This window comes from Tamandua tetradactyla, chromosome 14, assembly GCF_023851605.1.
Source record: "Tamandua tetradactyla isolate mTamTet1 chromosome 14, mTamTet1.pri, whole genome shotgun sequence".
Taxonomy (NCBI): Eukaryota; Metazoa; Chordata; class Mammalia; order Pilosa; family Myrmecophagidae; genus Tamandua; species Tamandua tetradactyla.
In genome coordinates this window covers 83876999-83904271 of record NC_135340.1, presented here as the reverse complement: position 1 = coordinate 83904271, position 27273 = coordinate 83876999, and the positions used below count along the sequence as shown (strand labels likewise).

The 27273-nt window shown below is 40.8% G+C and overlaps 1 protein-coding gene and 1 pseudogene across 1 annotated transcript; both read left to right on the top strand.

Moving 5' to 3' along the window:
* Window positions 1–495: 495 nt before the first annotated feature.
* LOC143655491 (protein PHTF1 pseudogene) lies at window positions 496–2365 on the top strand (annotated as a pseudogene).
* LOC143655490 (piRNA biogenesis protein EXD1-like) lies at window positions 2364–26869 on the top strand. Its single transcript, XM_077126741.1, has 6 exons — window positions 2364–2697; window positions 2803–3023; window positions 3219–3414; window positions 24853–24983; window positions 25210–25247; window positions 26733–26869. Exons 1-6 carry the CDS (start codon window positions 2395–2397, stop codon window positions 26867–26869), a joined length of 1026 nt encoding a protein of 341 aa, XP_076982856.1. The 5' UTR covers window positions 2364–2394.
* Window positions 26870–27273: the final 404 nt, after the last annotated feature.

The window sequence follows — 27273 nt, the reverse complement described above, 5'->3', positions numbered from 1 at the left end:
CTGATGTGAACCGACATTCGAGAATAAACTTGGAATATGTCATTGGTAACAGAGACCAGCAGGAGTTAGACACAGGGTAAGATAATGGGTAATTGGAGCTGAAGGGATACAGACTGTGCAACAGGACTAGACACAAAAACTCAAAAATGGACAGCACAATAATACCTAATTGTAAAGTAATCATGTTAAAACACTGAATGAAGCTGCATCTGAGCTATAGGGTTTTTTTTGTTTGTCTGTTTGTTTGTTTGTTTGTGTCTCTTTTTTTTCACTATTATTATTATTTTTATTCTTTTCTCTATATTAACATTCTATATCTTTTTATGTTGTTTTGCTAGTTCTTTTCCTAAATCGATGCAAATGTACTAAGAAATGATGATCATGCATCTATGTGATGATGTTAAGAATTACTGATTGCATATGTAGAATGGAATGATTTCTAAATGTTGTGTTAATTTCTTTTTTTCTTTAATTAATAAAAAAAAACAAAAAACAAAAAAGATGGGTCACATAAAGCCAGGCATGACTGATGTTGACTTAATCAGAGACTCAACATTTGCCAAAGCCAAACCTGAAATTCCATGGACATCTCTAACTCGGAAGGGGCTTGTTTGCGTTTTATTTTTTCCATTGTTCAGCAAATGGTGGATTCAGGTTACCTGTCAAAGAATCTTCGTTTGACTGCTTTTGCTTTGCTTCATGCTAGTTATAGCAATCATATTATATTTTATGATGTCTATTGTGAATATAAGTGAAGTACCTGGACCCTTGTGCCTTATGCTACTTATGGGAACTGTCTACAGCCGAATTGTGTCTACTTAAATAACAAAACCCTCAGGAAACAGTGGAAATTGGAGAGAAGAAAATTATGAAAAACTGTAAATGGTGATGGGACCTAAGAAAATGGAATAATAACTCCTGTGATAAAGTCAGAGGAGTAGAAACTTTGGAATCTATACCCTTTATTGGTGGTTTTTGGGGGACTGTCTTTGGCAACAGGACTAAAAGAGTAAAAGTAATATCTGACAAAGGGACTGAAATTGAAAATGAATCAAGTTGTCTGCATCCTATGATTAAGAAGAGACAATGTCAAATCAGAGGTCAAAAATGGCAAACGAGAGAAAGCAAAATTTTCAGTTGGAGAAAAGTGCCATAGGGAGGCTTTTAGGTGTTTGGGTAATGGGATTGCAGATCTGTCAAGTGAGGAAGATGGTGAAGCATGGATGCAGATGATATTATTGCGTAGAAGTGTGGACGGGGCCTCAGGTGACAATGGTTGTGAAATTAAGGACAAAATCAATACTTTCAAAGCATCCAAACTCTCAGGTAAAGAAAAACACTCCAAAAGTGGTCTTTTATTCTGTGGGATTCAGATAGTCTGGCTGAATCAGAATTTGAATCAGCAGCCTTCAGCCAGGGCTTCATGCCTGGTGCATCTGGTGCATTGAGCCCCTTGGTGAACCCAGGGCACGCCAAGGCAAACCAAAATTGGAGCCTGGCAAACTGACAGACAGTCGAACTGAAGCATCCCAGGGTCCATACCATCCAGACGTCAACCGATCCACTGCCTTTGTGATTGTCGCCTGGCCAGCAAGGTGATCCAGATGCCCCATAGGACTGGGGGTGGGAAGCGAGAGGGCCTGGCCTCTGGGGTGCTTGCATGGTGTGGCATGATTGGTGACTCTTGAAACCTCAACATGCAAGAAGAGATACAGAAAGCACCTGCCATGACTGAAAGACTGAAGATATGGGACGAACTGCTGAATGGCCCCAAGTGCTGGTTGTCTGTCACCAGTGACAATGAAGGGGTTCATGTGAATACCCTTCACTCAGGGACCAACCATGACCCCAAAGAGGATGTTTCTCAGCAGAATCATTTATTTTGGCTTCAGAACTCAAGTCCTGCCTCTATTCGAGTTAGTGCAATAATACGGGAGGTGAATGAATGCAGAAAGATGGATATGTCAGTATTGGAAATAAGTGGTATCATCATGAGTAGAGTTAACGCATGTCAGCAGAGTGTAGGGTATCAGATGCTGGAAAGTGTTGTCACCATTGGATTAATATTTTTTCCTTTTTTTATATTGACTTTTCCATGAGGAGAATCTTGAATAACTGAAGTCCATTTCAGCCAAGGAGATCTTGACTCTCTTTTGTGGAACACCACCTGTTACACCTGTCATTATTTTGTTTATAATTAATTTTCTTGAATGATTGTGTCTTACTTTGATGTTTTTTTTTTATGATGCATGTGGCAGAGAGAACATATAAACGGACATCTCTATTTGCAAAACTTTTCAGCCACATTACTTCTGCCAGGAAAGCAAGGAAATATCAAATACCTCATTTCAGACTTAAAAAGTGAAACTACTAGATGAAGTGGAGCAAGGTGCAATGAAAGAAAAGGCATCTTCTGTTAGCCTGAAAACAGAAAGAACCAGGATGGATAAAATGAAAGACGATGATCTAAATGTACATAATAAGCCTGCTTCTCCAGCACTTGAGGCACCTACCATCTCTCCGCTGAATGACTTCAAGTATAACCCATCCGAAGAAGAGGAAGTGACATATACAGTCATCGATCAGTTCCAGCAGAAGTTTGGTGCTGCAATGCTCCACATCAAGAAGCAGAGTGTTCTGAGTGTGGCGGCAGAAGGAGCTAATGTGTGTCGTCATGGGAAATTGTGTTGGCTTCAGGTGGCCACAAATAGTTGCATTTACTTATTTGACATTTTCCTTCTGGGAAGTCATGCTTTCAACAATGGACTTCAGATGATATTAGCAGATAAGAGAATTTTGAAGGTTATTCATGATTGTCATTGGCTTTCTGATTGCCTCTCTCATCAGTATGGGGTTTTGCTGAATGATGTCTTTGACACACAGGTTGCAGATGTCCTTCAATTTTCCATGGAAACAGGTGGCTTTCTTCCAAACTGCATCAGTACTTTGCAGGAGAGTTTAGTCAGACACCTTAAAGTAGCCCCTAAATGTATCTCCTTTCTAGAAGAGAGACAAAAACTGATTTGGCCAACACAACAAGCAGTCTCACCATTCTCCTCCTGTCTACGTGGGACATGACTCCCAGGGGTGTGGACCTTCCTGGCAACGTGGGACAGAAATCCTAGAATGAGCTGAGACTCAGCATCAAGGGATTGAGAAAAACCCTAGAATGAGCTGAGACTTAGCATCAAGAGATTGAGAAAACCTTCTCAACCAAAAGGGGAAAATCCAGAAGTATGGTTCACACGACCTCTTTCACCTACTTTGCTGAAAATTTTGGCCCTGGAAGCAACCTATCTGCTGCCCCTTTGCTTGGTACTCCTTGATGAGATGATGTCTGACCTAACCACCCTGGTGGATGGGTACTTAAACACCTATCGAGAAGAATCTGCAGAGAGGTTTGGAGGCACAGAGGTGGCTATGTGCAGCAACTTACTCTCAATATGGAGGAGGAGCCTGGGCCCTGGGTCTCCACAGATGGCATGTATACAGTTCACCAATGCTGCTGAAGACCACCTGCAGACTTTAGAAGCTTCTTCGTCAGCTCTGCCAAGCTCATTGAAGTTTCTGATGCATGGTAACCAAGACCTGAATGAAACAAATCATTGGTGCTGTCCCTGAGAATGAACCAGCCAAGACCCAAAGACTATTTGGAAGTCATACTGTATTTAGTTTAATAAAATGTGGAGAGATTTTAAACAAACAAAAGTATATCTCCCGAAGACTCAGTTTTTATCTTTGTAGTTTTGTTTCTCCTTTTTCTTTTTAGTTTAAACTACCTGTTGAATACTTATCACAATTTTAGGCTGTTGTGAATGTGTGTATTTTATATCCAATTAGTTATTTGTCACTTGTTGCTGTCATGGATTACTGTATTTACAAACCCACCTGATGTGGAATGTTTTTGTAAAATATGTGAAAAGAGCTTACGATCTTGGGTGCTATGATCATGAATTTATGGTTGAAATTTTTATTGCTCAGAGAGGTTCTCACCCATCTCACCCATCTTTTCCTGTTCAGATTTTTGGGCACAGTCTCCCAATGGAGAAATCTAGCTTCCCAAGATAGCTGCCTGAAAACATTCAGTGCTCTCAAACTTGTTTTGAGAGGTTATCCTGGAGGTTATTCTTATGCATCATATAGATACCCCCTTTTTAGTTTATTGTGTACTAGAGTGGCTAGAGGGAAGTACCTGAAACTGTAGAGCTGTGTTCCAGTAGCCATGTCTCTTGAAGATGATTGTATAATGATATAGCATTTACAGTGTGATGGTGTGATTGTGAAAACCTTGTATCTGATGCTCCTTTAATCTATAGTGTGGACAGATGAGTAAAAATATGGCTAGAAAATAAATAATAGGGGGAACAAAGATTAAAATAAATTGAGTAGATTGAAATACTAGTGATCAATGAGAAGGAGGGGTAAGCGGTATGGAATGTATGAATTTTTCTTTTTTCTTTTCTATGACTTTTGCTGGAGAGATGCAAATTTCAAAAAAAAATGATCATGGTGATGAATACACAACCATGTAATGATATTGTTAGCTACTGATTGTACACCGTGTATGTCAAGAATGTTTGTTTATTAAGGTTTACAATAAAAAATTTTTAAAACAAACAAACAAAAAAAAATTATACACTCCTTGTACAAGAGTCATACCTTTGCAGTAAGTACTTCATGCAAGAGCTCATTGATATTTGTAGTGTTAATCAGAGGGACACATGAGTCTATACAACCCTTTTCAATCATGTTCACCTTCAATATAGTAATACTATTTATAGACCTACAGTGAACTGCCTTCACTTCTATCTGTTCCCTTACAATTGAGTACAACCTCAATAGCAAACTGTTCACCCATCTCAAGCTTCTATATATCTCTAGGTCCCCTATATTCTGTATTATAAGCCTCTGATTTTATCTTTACCATGGTCAAAAAAGTGGAATCATACAGTATCTGTCCTTTTGTGTGTGGCTTATTCACTCAGCATTATATCCTCAAGGTTCACCCATCTTATCACGTGGTTCAGAATGCCATTTCATCTTATTGTGCATAATCTTCCATCGTATGTATATACGACATTTTGTTAATACACTCGTCTATTGATGGGCACTTGGATTGTTTCCATCTTTTGGTGATTGTGAATAGTGCTGCTATGAATATTGGTGTGCAAGTGTCTGTTTGTGTCACTGCTTTCAGCTCTTCTGGATATATACTGAGTAGTGGTATTTCCAGGTCATAGGGCAACTCGATGTTTAGTTTTCTGAGGAACCACCAAAGAGTCTTCCATAGTGGCTGCACCATTGTACATTCCCACCATCAGTGCATAAGTGCCCCAGTTTCTCCACATCCTCTCCAACATTTGTAGTTTCCTGTTTGTTTAATAGCAGCCATTCTTATAGGTGTGAGGTGGTATCTCATTGTAGTCTTGATTTGAATTTACCTTAGAGCTAAAGAGAATGAGCATCTCTTCATGTGCTTTTTAGCCATCTGTATTTGCTCTTCAGAAAAATCCATACTCATATCTTTAGTCCACATTAAAATTAGGTTGCTTGTACTTTTTTTTGTTAGGTTGTGTGATTTCTTTATGTATACAAGGTATCAAACCTTTATCTGATGTGTGATTTCCAAATATTTTCTCCCACTGAGATGGCTGCCCCTTCACCTTTTGGCAGTCTTTTGAGGTATAAAAGCATTTGATTTTGAGGAGGTCCCATTATCTATTCTTTTCTTTTGTTGCTTGTGCTTTGGGTGTAAAGTTTAGGAAGCTCCCTCCTATTACTACGTCTTAAAGATGTTTTCCTATATTTTCTTCTAGGAGCTTTATGGTACTGGTTCCTAAATTTAGGTGTGTGAACCAATTTGAGTTAATTTGTGTTTAGGGTGTAAGGTAGGGTTCCTCTGTCATCCTTTTGACTATCGATATCCAGTTCTTCCATGACCATTTATTGAAAAGACTATTTTGTCCCAGTTGACTGGATTTGGAGACCTTGTCAAAAATCAGTTGACCATAGATTTGATGGTCTATTTCTGAACTCTCAATTTGATACCATTGGTCAATGCTTCTGTCTTTGTGACAGTACCATGCTGTTTTGACTGTTGTGGCTTTATAATAAGTTTTAGAATTGAGTAATGTTAATCCTCGTACTTCATTCCTCTTTTTTAGGATGATTTTAGCTAGTCAGGGTCTCTTTCCCTGCCAGGTGAATTTGGTAACTAGCTTTTTCAAATCCCCAAAGTAAGTTGTTGGAATTTTGTTTGGTACTGTGTTGAATCTGCAGATCAATTTGGGTAGAACTAAATTTAAACTTCCTATCCTTCCTATCCTTTCCACTTATTTAGATTTTCATTGATTTTTTTAAACAATATTATGTAGTTTTCCATGTACCTTTGCATCCTTAGTTAAGTTCATTCCTAGATACTTGATCCTTTTAGTTGCTATTTTGAGGGGAATTTTTTCTTCAAATGATGTCTCAGGTCATTACTTGGGTATAGAAACATTATTGAGTTTTGCACACTAATTTTATAACCTGCCACCTTGCAGAATTTGTTTATTAGCTTAAGTAACTTTTTTGTAGATTTCTCAGGATTTTCCAAATATTGTACCATGTCATCTGCAAATAATGAACGTTTTACTTCTTCCTTTCCAATTTGGATGGCTTTTATTTATTTATTTATTTTTCTGCCTGATTGCTATCGCTAGAACTTCTAGTACAATGTTGAATAGTAGTGGTGACAGAGGGCATCCTTGTCTATTTCTGATCTTAGGGGAAAAGCTTTCAGCCTCTCACTAATGAGTACAATGCTGGCTATGGGTTTTTCATATATGTCTTTTATCATGTTGAGGAAGTTACCTTTGATTCACACGTTTTGAAGTGTTTTTATCAGAGAAGGATGTTGAGTTATGTCAAATGCTTTTTCAGCATTGGTCGAGATGATTATATGATTTTTCCCTTTCTATTTGTTAATGTGCTGTATTACATTAACTGATTTTCTTGTGTTGAACCATCCTTGCATTCCAGGTATAACCTCCACTTGGTTGTTGTTCTAGTTTGGAGCTGCCAGAATGCAACATACCAGAAATGGAATGGCTTTTAAAAGGGGGAATTTAATAAGTTGCTAGTTTACAGTTCTAAGGCCAAGAAAATGTCCCAATTAAAACAAGTCTATAGAAATTTACAATCTAAGGCATCCAGGGTAAGATACCTTGGTTCAAGGAGGTCATTGAAGTTCAGGGTCTTTCTCTCAAGTGAGAAGGCACATGGTGAACACAGCATCATCTGCTAGGTTTCTCTCCTGGCTTCCTGTTTCATGAAGCTCCCTGGGAGGCATTTCCCTTCTTTATCTCCAAAGGTTGCTGACTGGCGGTCTCTCTGCTTCTTGTGGCTGTGTCATTCTCTGCTCTCTCAGAATCTCTCAAATTCTCGAAAATGTTTCCTCTTTTATAGGCTTCCAGTAAACTGATCAAGACCCACCCAAATCCAGTTTAACATCTCTTGGATTTGGGTGGGTCTTGATCAGTTTACTCCTTGATTGAGTCACATCTCCAGGGAGATTATCTAATTATAGATTCAAACATACAGTACTGAATAGGGATTAGAAGAAACGGCTGCCTTTACAAAACGGGATTAGGATTAAAACATGGCTTTTCTAGGGTACACACATCCTTTCAAACTAGCACGGTTGTGGTGTATAATTCTTTTAATGTGCTGTTGGATTTGATTGCTAATAATTTGATCAGAATTTTTGTATCTATGTTCATTAGGGAAATTGCCTGTAGTTTACCTTTCTTGTAGCATGTTTACCCTGTTTTGGTATTAAAGTGATGTTAGCTTCATAAAATGAGTTAGGTAGTGTTCTTTTTTCCTCAATTTTTGGGAAGAGTTTAAGCAGGATTGGTCTTAGTTTTTTGGAATGTTTGATAAAATTCCCCTGTGAAGCCATCTGGCCCTGGGCTTTTCTTTGTAGGAATATTTTTTATGACTGTTTGATCTCTTTACTTGTGGTTGGTTTGTTGAGATCTATTTCTTCCTGAGTCAGAGTAGCTTGTTTGTGTGTTACCAGGAATCTGTTCATTCCATTTAAGTTGTCTAGTTTGTTGGCATACAGTTGTTCATAGTAGCCTCTTATAATATTTTTTATTTTTTCAGGGTCTGTAGAAATTACCCTTTTCTCATTTCTGATTTTGTTCTTTCGCATCCCCTCTCTTTTTTTCTTTGTCAGCCTTATTAGTGGCCCATCAATTTTATTGATTTTCTCAAAGAACCAACTTTTGGTTTTATTGCTTCTTTCTATTGTTTCTCCCTTTCATTTAACTTGGCTTTAATCTTTGTTATCTCTCTTTTTCTATTTGCTTTGTGGTTAGTTTGCTGTTCTTTCTCAAGTTTCTCCAGGTGAGCAGTTAAGTCCTCAATTATTGCTCTTTCTCCTTTTTAAATATAGGCATTTAATGCAATAAGTTTCCCGTGCAGCACAGCCTTTGATGCATCCCAAAGTTCTGATATGTTGTATTCTCATTTTCATTCATCTCCAGATAGCTACTGATTTCTCTAGTAATTTCTTCTTTGACCTACTCATTGTTTAAGAGTATGTTATTTAATCTCCCCATATTTGTGAAAGTCTCTGTTCTTTTGTGGTTATTCATTTCTAGCTTCCCTCTATTGTGACCAGAGAAAGTACTTTGAATAATTTCAATGTTTTTAAATTTATAAAGACCTGTTTCATACCCTAGCAGATGATCTATCCTGGAGAACGTTCCATGAGCACCAGAGAAGTATGTATATATTGGCATCTTAGGGTGTAATGATCTATACATGTCTGTTAGGGCTAATTCATTTATCAAATTTTTTTTTTTTCATGGGCAGGCACCAGGAATCGAACCCGGGTCCTCGGGCATGGCAGGCAAGCACTCTTACCTGCTGAGTCACCGTGGCCCGCCCTTATCAAAATTTTTAAGTTCCGTATTTTCTTGTTGATCCTCTGTCTGGTTATTTTGTCTGTAGAGGAGAGTGGTCTATCGGAGACTCCTACTATTATTGTTGAAATGTCTATCACACCCTTCAGTTTTGCCGATATCTGTCTCATGTACTTTAGAGTTTCTTGATTGGGAGCATAGACATTTTTAACGGTTCTTATTGGATAATTGTCCTTTTCTGCTAATATATAATGTCCCTCTTTGTCTCTTATGATGTCTACATTTAAAGTCTATTTTGTCTGATAGTACTATAGCTACTCCTGCTTTCTTTTGTTTACAGCTGTGTGGAACAACTTTTTCCATCCTTTCACTTTCAATCTATTTGTATCCTTGTGTCTAAGATGAGTCTCTTATAAGCAGCATATAGATGGATCATACTTTTTAACCATTCTGCCAATCTTTGTCTTTTAATTGGTAAGTTTAATCCATTAACATTCAAAGTTATTACTGTAAAGGGATTTCTTGAATCCACCACCTTATCCTTTCAATTTTATTTGTCAGATCTATGTGTTCTTTCCCTTCCTTCTCTTTTATCCTTTATGTTACCCTTTCTGGTACTCTTCAATTCTGTGCCCTCCTCCAGGCCTCCCTCTCCTGTCTTTTTTTTCAGCCAGAAGAACTCCCTTTTGTATTTCTTGTAGAGCTGGTTTTTTGCTGACGTACTGGCTCAGCATTTTTCTTTTCTTTTCTTTTCTTTTTTTTTTTTTTTTTGTCTGTGAAAATTTTAATCTCTTCCTCAGTTTGAAGGACAATTTGCCTGGGTACAGAATTCTTGGCTGGAAGCCTTTGCCTTTCAGGATCTTAGATATATCATGCTACTTCTTTCTCACCTCCATAGTGCCAATTGAGTAGTCTGAACTCAGCCTTATGTGGTTTCCCTTGTACGTAGTAGATTGCTTTTCTCTTGCCACTTTCAGGATTTTCTGCTTCTCTTCAACATTTAACAGACTGATTAGTATGTGTCTGGGGTAGGCCTATTTGGATTTATTCCCTTTGGACTTCATTGGGATTCTTTGATTTACAAATTATATCCTTTATTAAGGGTTGGGAAGTTTCCCCCCATTATATCCTCAAACAAGCTTCCTAGCCCTTAACTCTTCTCTTCTCCTTCTGGGACACCAATGATTCTTACATTTGTGTGCTTTGTTTTGTTCATCATTTCTCTGAGATCCAATTCAAAATTTTCCATCTTCTCTGTCATTTGCTCTTCTGTGTGTTTAAAAATCAGTTGCTCTGCCCTCTATATTGCTTATTCTTTCTTCTGTCTCTTCAAATCTGCTGTTGCATGTCTCTAGTATATTTTTTATTTGGTCTACAGTATCTTTAATCTCTGTGATATCTGCTATTTTTCCATTTATTCTTTCAAATTCCTTTTTATGCTCTTCTAGTGTCTTCTTTGTCTCTTTTATGTCATTAGCTGTCCCACTGATTTTATTTAGTAGCATTATATGAACATCTTTGATTAGTTGTTCCAAAGTCTGTGCCTCCTCCAGTGTTTTCATTTGGTCATTAGGCTGGGCTGTATCTGTCTGCATCTACATATGCTTAGTGATTGTCTGTTGTCTTTGAGGCATGTAAACCCCTTGATGGGGTTACTCTGGAAGTTGATGTCCTTCAGTAGTCTAAAGCTTTGTGTTTGTGGGAGAGGTGTGGAGCAGGAGGCGGGGCATGGGGGGCCGGGCACAGCAGTACGGTAAGGGTTGCAGCGCAGGTGTCTGCACAGGTCAGGGGCTCCCCGCTGGTGCCTGTGAGCATGCGGGGCAGGGGCCATGGGGGCCAGGTGCAGCTGAGGCAGGCTTGGAGCACAGGCACAGAGTGTGGTGTGGGGACACAGAGGTAGGGCCTGGAGGGAGTCGGATGGGGGTGCTGAGCGGATCTGCTGAGGCTCGTATGTGGGGAGGATGCCGGTGGGTGCATGACCCATATGGGGCGTGGGTGTCAGGGGGTGGAGTACAGGGTACAGAAGTCGGGCATAGGGAGGGCAGGGTGCAGATGTGTCCTTGAGCAGGGGGAAGGATCCAGAGGGGACCCGGCTGCAGATGCGCGAGTGTGTAGGGTGGGGCACAGATCACAGAGGTTGTGAGACGTGTGACAGGGGTGGCTGATGATGGGTAGGCCGGGCCCTGGTGTGGTTGTGGGTGTAGAAGGGAGGTAGGGGTGCCCACTTGTGCAGGGAGAAGGCTTTGTGGCACAGATGTGCCAAGAGCACTTGCCAGGTGTGGGAGAAGGGGGCTTGTGCTCTGGAGTGAGGCAGGGGTGTGACGTGTGTGGAGCAGTGGGGCAGGGGAAGGGCAGGGTCAAGAGATCTGTGCACAGATATGTTTGTGCCTGGCAGGAAGGATGTGGCCATGACAGTGCATGGATCTGGGGGGCAGGGCCCTGGTGTGCATGTATCTGAAGGGCAGGGCCCTGGTGTGTATGTGTGCAGAGCTCAGGGGCAGCGGGTGGGATTGTGCCTGCGTGGGTTGGGGGTGGGGTGGCCCAGATGCACAGGTCAGTGCTTGCTCAGAGCTGAGGGTGCATGACATGAGTGGACAGCTGCGTGTGCACACATCTGGGGGCCGGAGGCTTATGTGTGCCTATGCAAAGCTCGTTGGGGAGAGGGGCAGGAGAGGTTGAGCGATTCTGTGGGATGGGTGTAGGTGTGGCCTGGGTATGAAGGTGAATGCCTGCAGCCCGGTGGCACAGGTGACCACCTGCAGAGGCAAGGAGAGGGAAGTGGGGGTCGAGGCTCTGGCCAAGGGCAAGCGGCTTTCGGGAGGGGTGGGACAAGATTGTGTGCTTTGCACGGGAGAGATTGGTTGGGCAGGGACAGGTTTACCCGCATGTGCGGGGAGGGGGTTCAGGGCCAGGGTTCTTGGAGTGCAGTGGAGGTGGGGGGTGGATGTCGGGTTTCAGATACGTGGGGTGTGGGGGGTGTCGCTGGTCTCGGGGCGAGGCTGGCGGGGTGAGAATAGCGCTTTCAAGGAAGCTTGGCTTACTTCCTTGTCCCTGCCTCCCGATCTGTGCACTCCTGGCCTTCGTTTGGAAATGGACATGCCAGGTCTGCACTAGCTGGCCGGTCTCACCTTCATCCATCAGGGCCTTCCCACGTGGTGCAGAAGACCCGCTCAGATCACCTAGACCCTGGAATGCTCTTCTGGTCTTTCTGTCCCTTCTCTAGTTCTCCTTGGAGCAGGGGTGAACGCAACCCCCTTACTGGAGTCCTTTTTTTTTTTTTTTTTTTGCACCTCCTTCTGATATATATATATTTTTTTATTAATTAAAAAAAATTAACTAACACAACATTTAGAAATCATTCCATTCTACATATGCAATCAGTAATTCTTAATATCATCACATAGATGTATGATCATCATTTCTTAGTACATTTGCATCGATTCAGAAAAAGAAATAGCAAGACAACAGAAAAAGAAATAAAATGACAATATAGAGAAAAAATAAAAATACAAAACACAAAAAATACATATTAGAAAAAACCAAACAAACAAACAAACAAAAAAAAAACTATAGCTCAGATGCAGCTTCATTCAGTGTTTTAACATAATTACATTACAATTAGGTAGTATTGTGCTGTCCATTTTTGAGTTTTTGTATCTAGTCTTGTTGCACAGTCTGTATCCCTTCAGCTCCTGTTACCCATTATCTTACCCTGTTTCTAACTCCTGCTGGTCTCTGTTACCAATGACATATTCCAAGTTTATTCTCGAATGTCGGTTCACATCAGTGGGACCATACAGTATTTGTCCTTTAGTTTTTGGCTAGTCTCACTCAGCATAATGTTCTCTAGGTCCATCCATGTTATTACATGCTTCATAAGTTTATTCTGTCTTAAAGCTGCATAATATTCCATCGTATGTATATACCACAGTTTGTTTAGCCACTCGTCTGTTGATGGACATTTTGGCTGTTTCCATCTCTTTGCAATTGTAAATAATGCTGCTATAAACATTGGTGTGCAAATGTCCGTTTGTGTCTTTGCCCTTAAGTCCTTTGAGAAGATACCTAGCAATGGTATTGCTGGGTCGTATGGCAATTCTATATTCAGTTTTTTGAGGAACCGCCAAACTGCCTTCCACAGTGGTTGCACCATTTGACATTCCCACCAACAGTGGATAAGTGTGCCTCTTTCTCTGCATCCTCTCCAGCACTTGTCATTTTCTGTTTTGTTGATAATGGCCATTCTGGTGGGTGTGAGATGATATCTCATTGTGGTTTTGATTTGCATTTCTCTAATGGCCAGGGACATTGAGCATCTCTTCATGTGCCTTTTGGCCATTTGTATTTCCTCTTCTGAGAGGTGTCTGTTCAAGTATTTTTCCCATTTTGTAATTGGGTTGGCTGTCTTTTTGTTGTTGAGTTGAACAATCTCTTTATAAATTCTGGATACTAGACCTTTATCTGATATGTTGTTTCCAAATATTGTCTCCCATTGTGTAGGCTGTCTTTCTACTTTCTTGATGAAGTTCTTTGATGCACAAAAGTGTTTAATTTTGAGGAGCTCCCATTTATTTATTTCTTTCTTCAGTGCTCTTGCTTTAGGTTTAAGGTCCATAAAACTGCCTCCAATTGTAAGTTTCATAAGATATCTCCCTACATTTTCCTCTAACTGTTTTATGGTCTTAGACCTAATGTTTAGATCTTTGATCCATTTTGAGTTAACTTTTGTATAGGGTGTGAGAAACGGGTCTTCTTTCATTCTTTTGCATATGGATATCCAGTTCTCTAGGCACCATTTATTAAAGAGCCTGTTCTGTCCCAGGTGAGTTGGCTTGATTGCCTTATTAAAGATCAATTGTCCATAGATGAGAGGGTCTATATCTGAGCACTCTATTCGATTCCATTGGTCGATATATCTATCTTTATGCCAGTACCATGTTGTTTTGACCACTGTGGCTTCATAATACACCTTAAAGTCTGGCAGCTTGAGACCTCCAGCTTCGTTTTTTTTCCTCAAGATACTTTTAGCAATTTGGGGCACCCTGCCCTTCCAGATAAATTTGCTTATTGGTTTTTCTATTTCTGAAAAATAAGTTGTTGGGATTTTGATTGGTATTGCATTGAATCTGTAAATCAATTTAGGTAGAATTGACATCTTAACTATATTTAGTCTTCCAATCCATGAACATGGTATGCCGTTCCATCTATTTAGGTCTTCTGTGATTTCTTTTAACAGTTTTTTGTAGTTTTCTTTGTATAGGTCTTTTGTCTCTTTAGTTAAATTTATTCCTAAGTACTTTATTCTTTTAGTTGCAACTGTAAATGGAATTCGTTTCTTTATTTCCCCCTCCGCTTGTTCATTGCTAGTGTATAGAAACGCTACAGAGTTTTGAATGTTGATCTTGTAACCTGCTACTTTGCTGTACACATTATTAGCTCTAGTAGTTTTGTTGTGGATTTTTCCGGGTTTTCGACGTATAGTATCATATCGTCTGCAAACAGTGATAGTTTTACTTCTTCCTTTCCAATTTTGATGCCTTGTATTTCTTTTTCTTGTCTAATTGCTCTGGCTAGAACCTCCAACATGCTGTTGAATAATAGTGGTGATAATGGACATCCTTGTCTTGTTCCTGATCTTAGGGGGAAAGTTTTCAGTTTTTCCCCATTGAGGATGATATTAGCTGTGGGTTTTTCATATATTCCCTCTATCATTTTAAAGAAGTTCCCTTGTATTCCTATCCTTTGAAGTGTTTTCAACAGGAAAGGATGTTGAATCTTGTCAAATGCCTTCTCTGCATCAATTGAGATGATCATGTGGTTTTTCTGCTTTGATTTGTTGATATGGTGTATTACATTAATTGATTTTCTTATGTTGAACCATCCTTGCATGCCTGGGATGTATCCTACTTAGTCATGATGTATAATTCTTTTAAGGTGTTGCTGGATTCAATTTGCTAGAATTTTGTTGAGGATTTTTGCATCTATATTCATTAGAGAGATTGGTCTGTAGTTTTCTTTTTTTGTAATATCTTTGCCTGGTTTTGGTATGAGGGTGATGTTGGCTTCATAGAATGAATTAGGTAGCTTTCCCTCCACTTCAATTTTTTTGAAGAGTTTGAGCAGAGTTTGTACTAATTCTTTCTGGAATGTTAGATTGAATTCACATGTGAAGCCATCTGGTCCTGGACTTTTCTTTTTGGGAAGCTTTTGAATGACTGATTCAATTTCTTAACTTGTGATTGGTTTTTTGAGGTCATCTATTTCTTCTTGAGTCAAAGTAGGTTGTTCATGCCTTTCTAGGAACTTGTCCATTTCATCTACATTGTTGTATTTATTAGCGTAAAGTTGTTCATAGTATCCTGTTATTACCTCCTTTATTTCTGTGAGGTCAGTGGTTATGTCTCCTCTTCCATTTCTGATCTTATTTATTTGCATCCTCTCTCTTCTTCTTTTTGTCAATCTTGCTAAGGGCCCATCAATTTTATTGATTTTCTCATAGAATCAACTTCTGGTCTTATTGATTTTCTCTATTGTTTTCATGTTCTCAATTTCATTTATTTCTGCTCTAATCTTTGTTATTTCTTTCCTTTTGCTTGCTTTGGGGTCAGTTTTCTGTTCTTTCTCCAGTTCTTCCAAGTGGACAGTTAATTCCTGCATTTTTGCCTTTTCTTCTTTTCTGATATAGGCATTTAGGGCAATAAATTTTCCTCTTAGCACTGCCTTTGCTGCGTCCCATAGGTTTTGATATGTTGTGTTTTCATTTTCATTTGCCTTGAGATATTTACTAATTTCTCTTGTAATTTCTTCCTTGACCCACTCGTTGTTTAAGAGTGTGTTGTTGAGCCTCCACGTATTTGTGGATTTTCTGGCACTCTGCCTATTATTGATTTCCAACTTCATTCCTTTATGATCCAAGAAAGTGTTGTGTATGATTTCAATCTTTTTAAATTTGTTGAGTTTGCTTTGTGACCCAGCATATGATCTATCTTTGAGAATGATCCATGAGCACTTGAGAAAAAGGTGTATCCTGCTATTGTGGGGTGTAATGTCCTATAAATGTCTGTTAAGTCTAGCTCATTTATAGTTATATTCAGATTCTCTATTTCTTTATTGATCCTCTGTCTAGATGTTCTGTCTATTGATGAGAGTGGTGAATTGAAGTTTCCAACTATTATGGTAGACGTGTCTATTTCCCTTTTCAGTGATTGCAGTGTATTCCTCATGTATTTTGGGGCATTTTGATTCGGTGCATAAATATTTATGATTGTTATGTCTTCTTGTTTAATTGTTCCTTTTATTAGTAGATAGTATCCTTCTTTGTCTCTTTTAACTGTTTTACATTTGAAGTCTAATTTGTTGGATATTAGTATAGCTACTCTTGCTCTTTTCTGGTTGTTATTTGCATGAAATATCTTTTCCCAACCTTTCACTTTCAACCTATGTTTATCTTTGGGTCTAAGATGTGTTTCCTGTAGACAGCATATAGAAGGATCCTGTTTTTTAATCCATTCTGCCAGTCTATGTCTTTTGATTGGGGAATTCAGTCCATTAACATTTAGTGTTATTACTGTTTGGGTAATACTTTCCTCTACCATTTTGCCTTTTGTATTATATATATCATATCTGATTTTCCTTCTTTCTACACTCTTCTCCATACCTCTCTCTTCTGTCTTTTCGTATCTGACTCTAGTGCTCCCTTTAGTATTTCTTGCAGAGCTGGTCTCTTGGTCACAAATTCTCTCAGTGACTTTTTGTCTGAGAATGTTTTAATTTCTCCCTCATTTTTGAAGGACAATTTTGCTGGATATAGAAGTCTTGGTGGGCAGTTTTTCTCTTTTAGTAATTTAAATATATCATCCCATTGTCTTCTAGCTTCCATGGTTTCTGCTGAGAAATCTACACATAGTCTTATTGGGTTTCCCTTGTATGTGATGGATTGTTTTTCTCTTGCTGCTTTCAAGATCCTCTCTTTCTCTTTGACCTCTGACATTCTAACTAGTAAGTGTCTTGGAGAACGCCTATTTGGGTCTATTCTCTTTGGGGTGCACTGCACTTCTTGGATCTGAGTTTTAGGTCTTTCATAAGAGTTGGGAAATTTTCAGTGATAATTTCTTCCATTAGTTTTTCTCCTCCTTTTCCCTTCTCTTCTCCTTCTGGGACACCCACAACACGTATATTTGTGTGCTTCATATTATCGTTCAATTCCCTGAGCCCCTGCTCAAATTTTTCCATTCTTTTCCCTATAGTTTCTGTTTCTTTTTAGATTTCAGATGTTCCATCCTCCAGATCAGTAATTCTATCCTCTGTCTCTTTAAATCTACCATTGTAGGTTTCCATTGGTTTTTTCACCTCTTCTACTGTGTTTTTCAATCCCATAAGTTCTGTGATTTGTTTTTTCAGACTTTCCATTTCTTCTTTTTGTTGATCCCATGCCTTCTTCATGTCCTCCCTCAATTTATCGATTTGGTTTTTGAAGAGGTTTTCTGTTTCTGTTTGTATATTCAGAATTAGTTGTCTCAGCTTCTGTATCTCATTTGAGCTATTGGTTTGTTCCTTTGACTGGGTCATATCTTCAATTTTCCTGGTGTGATTTATTATTTTTTGCTGGCATCTGGGCATTTAATCAGATTTCCCTGAGTGTGGGACCCAGCAGGTTGAAAGAGTTTCCTGTGAAGTCTCTGGGCTCTGTTTTTCTTATCCTGCCCAGTATGTGGTGCTTGTCTATCTGCGGGTCCCACCAGCAAAAGATGTTGTGGCTCCTTTAACTTTGGAAGACTCTCACTGCTGGGTGTGTGGTGGAGACAGAGGAAAGGTTGTAGGTTGGTTTTAATGACTTCAAATTGTAAAGTCCTGGGATCTGAATTCCTTGAGAGAGGGATTCCACCTGAATTGTGTTTCACCCTTCCCACGGGGAAGGTTCAGGTGGTAGAGAGCCCTAAAAGCAGCCTGTTTCTGCGTTTGGGGCAGTTGTAACTTATGTAATCCCAGTGCTGAGCCCAGAGGCAACGAAGCCTCCGTAGAAACACCTGCAGAAGGCTCTTTTCGTCCCCTTTCCTCTTTTTCAGTTAGCCCAATCGGCGACTTCCACCTTGATCAGTTTCGCCTGAGCTGAGGGCCTATTTTTAGCAGTCAGAAGTTGTTCCTTAATGCCACTGTTGGTGTTAGGTTGGGCTCAGTCTCTACTACTGTTGGAGACTCTTTCCTTTCCCTCTGGGAAGTCGCCTGTGGGGGAGGGTCGCCAGCCCCTGCGGCTTGGGGAACTGCTGATCCGATGCTCCCAGCCGGCCCAGGAAGCCGCATGTGTGGAAGCGGCTGTGGTCGCCAGAAATCGCGGCTTGGGGGACCGCTGTTCTGAGGCTACCAGCTGGCCTGGGAAGCCGCACGTGTGGGAGGGTCGCCGGCCACTGCGGCTTGGGGAACCACCGCTCCAAAGCTCCCAGTCGGCCCGGGAAGCCACGTGTGGGAACGCCGCCGCGGCTTGGGGAATTGTCGGTCCAATGTTCCCAGCCGGCCCGGGAAGCCGCGTGTGTGGAAGGGGCTCTGGTCGCCGTGGCTTGGGGAACCCGATCCAAAGCTCCCAGCCGGCCCAGGAAGGAGGGACGGAGGGGCTCCGGCGACCAGCTGCTTCAGCCTGGGGAAGCGCGTGCCTCTCGGGGACCTCACCGCAGCGGAGTTTCTTAGCCGGTCCAGCCGGTCCGGAATGGGGTACGCTGTGTGTCTGGTGTCTGTCGTGGCTCCGGGAGCTGTTCTGTACTGTGTCTAGTTCTTTAGTAGTTGTTCTGGAGGAGGAACTAAGACCCGCGCGCCTTACTAAGCCGCCATCTTCTCCGGAAGTCCCTTACTGGAGTCCTTTAATAGAGAACCACTTTGGAGAAATCTTTAGAGCCAACAGAGTGAGACGTTTGGAGATGTAAAATGAAATAAATGAAAATTATTCAGAAAGTAAATGTCCCTGGGGAGGCCATTTTGAAATGAGAAGCCAGGAGAGAAAGCTAGCAGACGCTGCCATGTGCCTTCCCAGCTAAGTGAGGATAATGTGAGACATGGATTGTTTACTTTGGACATTATCCAACGGATGGGGTTGGCTGAAGGATATATTGACTGAAAAGTAGAATGGTGAAACTATGGTGTATACATATGATGGAATATCATGCAGCAACAGAAAGGGACGAAGTCGTGAGCAAAATAAGCCAGAAACAAAAGAACAAATATTGTATGGTCTCTTTTAAAAAATACTTAGAAGAAAATTGGAGCCTAGATTCTAAGCTCTTATCACAGTCACATTTAGTCCAGAGCTGTGAGTGTTATTTCTAGATTTTGCTGTGCTATATGTGCTAACCTGATATCTCTCTGGAACTTTGGCTACCTGCTGACACCTAACACTCAGAGCTGGAGTTCTGCAGCTCTGATAGTTAGTATTGCTCCATGCAACAACTCTTAAAGAAACAGAAAAAGAGATCAGTCTTCAATTAGAAACAAGAATGAAGCTGATCGGTTCAGAACTAAGGTAAATCAGAATACAAAGGTAAGTATGACATTGTCTGTATTTTAGAACTTCACCCACTGTATGAAACCAAAGGAAGAGAGGTTTATTTTGGCATAAAACCTAAATTTTCTGTAGCACATAGTCTAACTCAATCTGTCCATATAGATCTGTTAACAACCCAAACACAGAGGGCCAAATGAGGGCTTGCAATTCTGTATAATTTAATGTAATACCTGGATATATCCCAGAGTATGTTGGGCAGATAATTAATAAATATTGGCAAAATCCCTTGAGGGACAGGAGAAAAATATGGAACTGTAAAGCTTTACCACTAGGGAAATCCCTGATGCCGTCTCAAACTTTAGGGATTCCCACGTCAATAGGCCAAGCTCTTGATCTAGAGGCTTCCACTTATGAAGCTTATTTTTGTAGCAGAAAAACTAAACCTATGGATAGTTATGCTGAACAGTTACTTCCAGAAAATCTCTTTTGTTGCTCAGATGTGGCCTCTCTTTCTCTCTCTAAGCCTAACTCTGCAAGGAAAATCATTACCCTCCCACCTACGTGGGACATGACAGCCAGGGGTGAAAGTCTTCCTGGCAGCATGGGACATGACTCCCAGAGATGAACCTGGCCCTGGCACTGTAGGATCGACAATGCCTTCCTGACCGAAAGGGGGGTAAGAAATGTAAGAAAATAAGGTATCAGTAGCTGAGAGTTCAAATAGAAGTTGAGAGGCTATTCTAGAGGCTACTCTTATGACAGCTTCAGCTAGATATTTCTAATTACCATGGTTTACCAATCCCCATCCAAAACCATTCCTTTTAACCCTAAAGAAAACCTAGGGCTCTAGCTGAGATTCTACAAAAGCTTCACGTGCTAGGATTAATTTCCAGAAACTTACAACCTCTAGATGGCTCCTAGGCCAGATAAGTCCTGAAACCCAGAGGGGCCAGTCTCTCTAAGAACTTCAATTAATCCTAGCCTCCTAGTCCATAGTATCGACATCTCTTTCCAACATGAAAAGTTAGAGTGGGCAGAGCCCAAATACCCCTAATGCGTGGGAGAAGGATCAAGGAAAAGGAGGAGTTATAGTAGAGAAAATAGGATTTAACACATGAGTGTGACTGCTGAATCATTATATTGATATTTCTTTTAGTTTCTGTGTCTCCAAGCAGCTAGAAGGAGAAAGCTAAAATTGTGGCGCTGTAACCCATACCAAACTCTGAAATCTGTTCTATAACTACTTGTTACAATGTGCCTTGAAATTTAATGCTTTTTTGTATATATGTTATATTTCACAATTAAAAATGTGTTTTACTGGGCAGTGCAATGGTGGCTCAGTGACAGAATTTTCATCTGCCATGGCGGAGACCTGGGTTTGATTCCTGATGCCTGCCTATGTGAAAAAAAAAAAGGTTAAAAATGTATTTTATTGTTAAAATAAATTTAGTAGATTGAAATACTAGTGATCAATGAAAGGTAGGGGTAAGGGGTATGGTGTGTATGCTGGTTTGAAAGGATGTATGTCCCCTAGAAAAGCCATGTTTTAATCTAAATCCCATTTCATAAAGGCAGACTAATCCTTATTCAATACTGTATGTTTGAAACTGTAATCAGATCATTTCCCTGGAGATGTGATTTAATCAAGAGTGGTTTTTAAGCTGGATTAGGTGATGACATGTCTCCACCCATTTGGGTGGGTCTTGATAAGTTTCTGGAGTCCTATAAAAGAGGAAACATTTTGGAGAATGGAGATTCAGAGAGCAGAGAATGCTGCAGTGCCACAAAGCAGAGTCCACGAGCCAGCGACCTTTGGAGATGAAGAAGGAAAACACCCCCAGGAGAGCTTCATGAAACCGGAAGCCAGGGGAGGAAGCTAGCAGATGACACCGTGTTCATCATGTGCCCTTCCAGATGAGGGAGAAGCCCTGACTGTGTTCGCCATGTGCCTTCTCACTTGAGAGAGAAACTCTGAAGTTCATTGACCTTCTTGAACCAAGGTATCTTTGCCTGGATGCCTTTGATTGGACATTTCTATAGACTTGTAATTGGAACATTTTCTCAGCCTTAGAACTGTAAACTAGCAACACATTAAATTCCCCTTTTTAAAAGCCATTCCATTTCTGGTATATTGCATTCTGGCAGCTAGCAAACTAGAACAGTATATATGAATTTTTTTCTGTTGTCTTTTTATTTCTTTTTCTGAATTGATGCAAATGTTCTAAGAAATGATCATGATGATGAATATGCAATTATGTGATGATGTGAATAACTGATTATATATGTAGAACGGAATGATCACATGTTAAGAATGTTTGTTTTGTGTTTGTTTGTTGTTATATATATTTTTTAATTTAAAAATTAATTTTAAAAAATAAAGAAAAAAGAAAAAATAAATGTATTTTACCAGAGACCAGGGTTCGATTCCTAGAGCCTGCCCATGCCAAAAACAAAACAGATTAAAAATGTGTTTTAAAGAACATGCACGCACAGGTTTTTGTGTGTGCATAAGTTTTCAACTCAATTCGGTGAAACCTTGGAGTGTGATTGCTGGATTATCTGATAAGGCTATGTTTAGCTTTGTAAGAGAGTGTTCAAACCTCCTTCCAAAGTAGTTCTATCATTTTGCATTCCCACCAGCAAAGAAGGAGAATTAGAGTTATTTCAGGTCCTTGTCAGCATACAGTATCAATCATTTTTTGGATTTTAGCCATTCTAAAAGGTATGTATGGTATCTCATTGTTGTTTTAACTTGCAATCCCCTAATGACAAATGACGTTAAGTATCTTTCTCCTGTGCTGTATTTCCATCTGTGTATCTCTGGTGAGGTGTCTGTTCAGATCTTTTGCCATGTTGTTTTAAAATTGGGCTGTTTGCTTATTATGGAGTTTTAATAATTCTTTGTATATTTTGGATATGAGTCCTTTATCAGATATGGGTTTGGAAATATTTTCTCCCAGGCTGTGGCTTGTCTTTTCATTCTCTTAACAGTGTCTTTAACAGAACAGAAGTTTTTAATTCTAATAAAATCCAAGTTGTCCTTTTTTTCTTTCATGGACTGCTTTTGGTGCTGTATCTAAAAACTCATCACCAAACCCAACGTTACTTACATTTCCTCCTATGTTATTGTCTAGAGTTATTATGATTTTCTATTTTACATTTAGGCCTTTATCTATTTTGAGTTCATTTTTGTGAATGATGTAAGATTTCTGAGCGTTTTCATTTTTTTCGTAGATGGTCAGTTGTTTCAGCACCATTGTTAGAAAAACTACCAGGGCGGGCCACGGTGGCTCAGCAGGCGGAGTTCTCGCCTCCATACCGGAGATCCGGGTTCGAATCCTGGTGCCTGCCCATCCCAAAACAACTAAACTAAAAAGACTACCCTTTCTCCACTGAATTGCCTTTGCTCTTTTGTCAGAAATTAGTTGACTATATTTGTGTGGGTCTATTTCTTTGCTCTTTATTCTGTTCCACTGATCAATTTGTCTATATTTTTACCATGCCACACTGTTATGATGAATGCAGATTTATAGTAAGTCTTCAAGTCTGCTTTTATGCTTCTTCAGCATTGCAGTGGCTATTCTGGTCTTTTGCCTTTCCAAATACTTGTTCGAGTCAATTTGTCATTATCTACAAAACAACCAGCTGAGGTTTTTATTTGATTTGGATTGCACTGAATCTATAAATCAAGTCAGGAAGAATCAACGTATCAACAATATTAGCAATAATGTCCTCTATCCATGAACATGGATGTCTCTCCATCTGTTTAGACCTTTGATTTTTTTTTCACTGGAATTTTGTAGTTTTCCTCATCTAAATCCTGTACACATTTTGTTAGGTTTATAGCTAATCATCTCATTTTTTTTCTGGTGCTAATGTAAATGGTATTGTTTTCCATTTCAAATTCCTACTGTATAAATTATAGCTGGTATGTAGGGAAAAAAAAGACTTTTATATATTAGCATTGTATTCTGCAACCTTGTTATAATTTCTTACTAGTTCAAAGAATTTTCTTGTTGATTCTTTGGGGTTTTCTACATAAACATTCATGTCATCAGTGGACAAAGCTAGTTTAATTTCTTCCTTCCCAATCTATATATCTTTAATTTCCTTTCCTATTTTATTGCATTAGTTAGGACTTCCAGTACAATATTATTAGCAGTAGTGAGAAGGGATATCCTTGTCTTGTTCATGATCTAAGAGAGAAAACATCAAATTTCTTCCATTAAGTAGGAAAACAGTAGGGTCTTTAGAGATGTGTTTTATCCAATTGAGGAAGCGCTCCCTCTGTTTTTAGTGTGTTGAGAGTATTTATCATAAATAGGTGTTGTATTTTGTCTAATTCTTTTCTTCACCTATTGATATGACCACATAATTCTCCTTTTAGCCTGTTGATATGATGGATCACATTCACTGAGTTCTAAATGTTGAACCAGCCTTGCATAGCTGGAATAAATCCTGCTCGATCATGGTGTATCATTCTTTTTATACCTTCTTGGATTTAATTTCCTGATATTTCCTTGAAGGTTTTTACATTTATGTTTATGAAAGGTATTGGCCAGCGATTTTCCTTTTCTGTAATATCTTTATCTGATTTTGTTATTAGAATGATGCTGGCTTCATAGAATGTGCTAAGAAGTTTTACCTCTGCTTCTATTTTCTAGAAGAGAATGTAGAGGAATTTGTATCATTTCTTCCAAAACGTTTGGTAGAATTCAATGAAACCTCTGGGCCTGATGCTTTCTTTTTTTGAAGATTATTAATTATTGATTAAAATTCCTTGGTAGTATAGACCTACTCAGATGATCTGTTTCTCCCAGTGTGAATTTTGGTAGTTTGTATCTTTCAAAGAATTGGTCCATTTCACTAAGTTATCACTTTGCAGGCACAGAGTACTTATTCATAATATTCCCTTATTAATTCTTTAATGCCCATGGCATCAGTAGGGTTGACCTGTTTTTCACTTCTGATATGGGTTATTTGTGTCTTCTTTTTTTCTTCGGTTAGCCTGGCTAAAGGTTTATCAATTTTGTAACTCCTTCAAAGAACCAGCTTTTGGTTTCATTGATTTTCCCTATTGATTTATTCCTTTGAATTTCATTTATTTCTGCTCTAATTGTTATTATTTCTTCTAATTGCTTTAGGCTTGCCTTCCTCTTCTTTCTCTAGTTTCCTAAGGTAGAAGCTTAGAATATTTCTTTTAGATCTTTCTCCTTTTCTAATATATGCATCCATGGTTATAAATTTCCCCCCTAATCACTTCTTTTGCAGTATCCAATGATTTTTTTTAACAAATTTTTTATTTTGAAATAGTTTCAAATCTATGAGAATCTTGCAAAAATAATATAAAACCCATACTGAGAACTCCAACCTATCCCCTCACCCAAATGCCCAGCATCATCTAACTCTAGTACTGACATATTTGCCATGTCATTCTCTCTCTCCATCTAGCCTGCCCTGGCAGCCCTGGCCCTCCGGATCCTGCTACCCCTGGGGGGCTGGAATGGGCTTAGTGCAGGAAGAAGCCTGGAGTCAGGGGAAGTGGGTGTGGGGGGCACGGCTGCTGCTGCTGAGTTCAGCTGGTGAGGACCCCACCCACACCAGCTGCACCCCTTACCCTTGGGCCAGTCCCTGCACTGAGCCCTCAGTCCTCCTGTGTAAGCTTGAAAACGAATGGCCCCTTCCTGGTTTGACTGTGGAAAAGAGGAAGACGCCTGGCACTGAGGCTGGCACATCATGGGTATCATACAAAGACATTTCCTTCTTTCCCCAATGGGGAGCTCCTGTTGCCTCTGGGATCCAACCCAGGACCCCTATCCTGGTGCTGCTGTCCACCCCCACCCCAGGTCAGCACCACCTCCCTTCCATCTCATCCCACTCCAGTCGCCAACCCAACAGTTGCTCAGAGGAGAGAAAGGAGGAAAAACTGAACAGAAGTAACTAATTTTAATTGAGTTTTGTGCCAGGCACTGTTCAACGTGCTTTATATGTATTTATTGATTTGATCCATATTTTAAAAAAAATGTGATCTAGGAAATCTTATTATCCCTATTTTGCAAGAAAGGAAAACTATGGCACAGAAAAGTTTAGCAACAAGGATTACAGCTAATAAGTGGTGGAGCCTGGGTTTAAATCCAGAGCTCATGTCCTGGAGATGTGGAAAGGAAGTGAAAACTCTCGCCTGGAGAAGAGACCACTCATCAGGGTGTGAATTGCATCCAACCCTATGTTTGGGTGTGGGGACTTCTCTGGCTGGAGGCTCCCTCTTGGGTTCCAAGGCTTACTGAGGGGATGCCTGGGCTCAGGAGGGAGCCAGAGCCCCCACGGGAGCTGGGCTGTGCCTGGAGCTGATACCATGCCAATATCCTGCTCCCTCTGCCTGGGGCAGGAAGGGGCTCAAAGAGCATCATGTGTGCCTCCACCTCAGGGCTCCTGGAGCTTTACTGTGCATCAAATCACCTGGGGATCTTGTTAAAATGCAAATTTGGATGAATAAATCTGGGCTGGGTCCCCAGATTCTGCATTGCTGGCAAGCTCCCAGATATCGTGGATACTGCCTCTCCGTGGACCACATCTGCAGTAGCCAGACTCCGTGGGACTCTGCCTCTATCTGGCTCCACGTCTTTGGGGTCTCATCCTGCTTCTCTCTCTCCACCTGCCTGATGCCTCTGTGTTTCTTAGTTTGGGAGTGAGAGTTCTTCCCACCCAGCCCCCTTTTAAGTGGTGGGGTGGACTCTGAAGGCCATTTTTTAAAAGGGAAAGGTCAGCCAGCCCCAGAAACCTGCTGACCAGTACGGGCCAAATATAAGAGCCTAGCCCAGCACCTCCTGTCACCTCCCAGCACCTGGAACTCAGGTTCTGGTCAGAAAGCAGCACCGATGTCACCTGTAATGGAGAAATGATCAGAACCCACACTTACGGGTTAATATGAGGATGAAATGAGTTGATACCTGTGAAGCAGTTAGCCAGGCATGGGCACACGGGAGGTACCACCTAAGCACCATCAGCCCTCGCTCTGTTGACTTAGAAGCCAATCAGTGGTGGGTTTGAAGCTCACTGGCAGATCCTTCAGTTGAGCGTGTATCAGAATCACCTGGAGGGCTGGTTAAACCACAGATCGCTGGGCCACCTGCCCCAGAGCTTCAGATTTAGGAGGTCTGGGATTGGGGGCCAGGAATCTGCATTTCTGACAAACTCCCAGGTCATGCTAATGCTGCTGGTCCAGGGGCCAACTTTGAGAACCTGTGACATAGGGGCAGCTCCTGAAGCCACAGCGGGCAGCACGAGGCCTGGCCACCCCAGGACTTTAGGAGCCTTTCTTGCCTCCCAAGGACACCGGGTGGCCTCGTCCGCAGGCCTCCTCCAGGCGGGCAGGCCCCTCCGCCCAGCTTTTGTTTGCATTCCTGGAGCCTGCGTCAGCCCCACAGCGGGCGTGTCTCCACGGCCAGCGGGCCAGGCCCTGTCCTGAAGGCCGGTCTCGCACTCCATCCTTCTAGGCTGTGGCCGCTGTGGCCACGCAGGGCGCATTTAGCAGGCTGCGTGACTCAGGCTTCCTCCCGGATTCTGGGAAATGCCTCCCCGCTGCCTCTCCTGCTGCTGCTGCTCCTTTCTTGTTTAATGAGAAGTTCTCTTCAGATTTCCATGGCAACCTGGGGATGAGGAGGCAGGGGGAGGAAGGAGGGCAGCCCCTGGGGCCAAATCTATTCCCAAGAGGGGCCCCAAGAATTCCCATCACACACAAACACTCCCACCCTCTTGCCAGCCCCTGTCTGAGCCCCCAACCCACCACGGAGCCTTGGTCTAGCAGTGCCAGCCCCTGAAATGCTTGCTTTTATTAAAAAGGAATGGCCTCACAAAGGCACGACTGTAGGA

Bases quoted from the DNA above. Each gene is read 5' to 3' on its own strand.
- LOC143655490 (XM_077126741.1), top strand. From the start codon at position 2,395: ATGAAAGAAAAGGCATCTTCTGTTAGCCTGAAAACAGAAAGAACCAGG. The intron at 2,698-2,802 runs GTGGCCACAAAT...AGAATTTTGAAG, and splicing joins GGAAATTGTGTTGGCTTCAG to GTTATTCATGATTGTCATTG. The intron at 24,984-25,209 runs GTGAGGACCCCA...GATCCAACCCAG, and splicing joins GCTGCTGCTGAGTTCAGCTG to GACCCCTATCCTGGTGCTGC.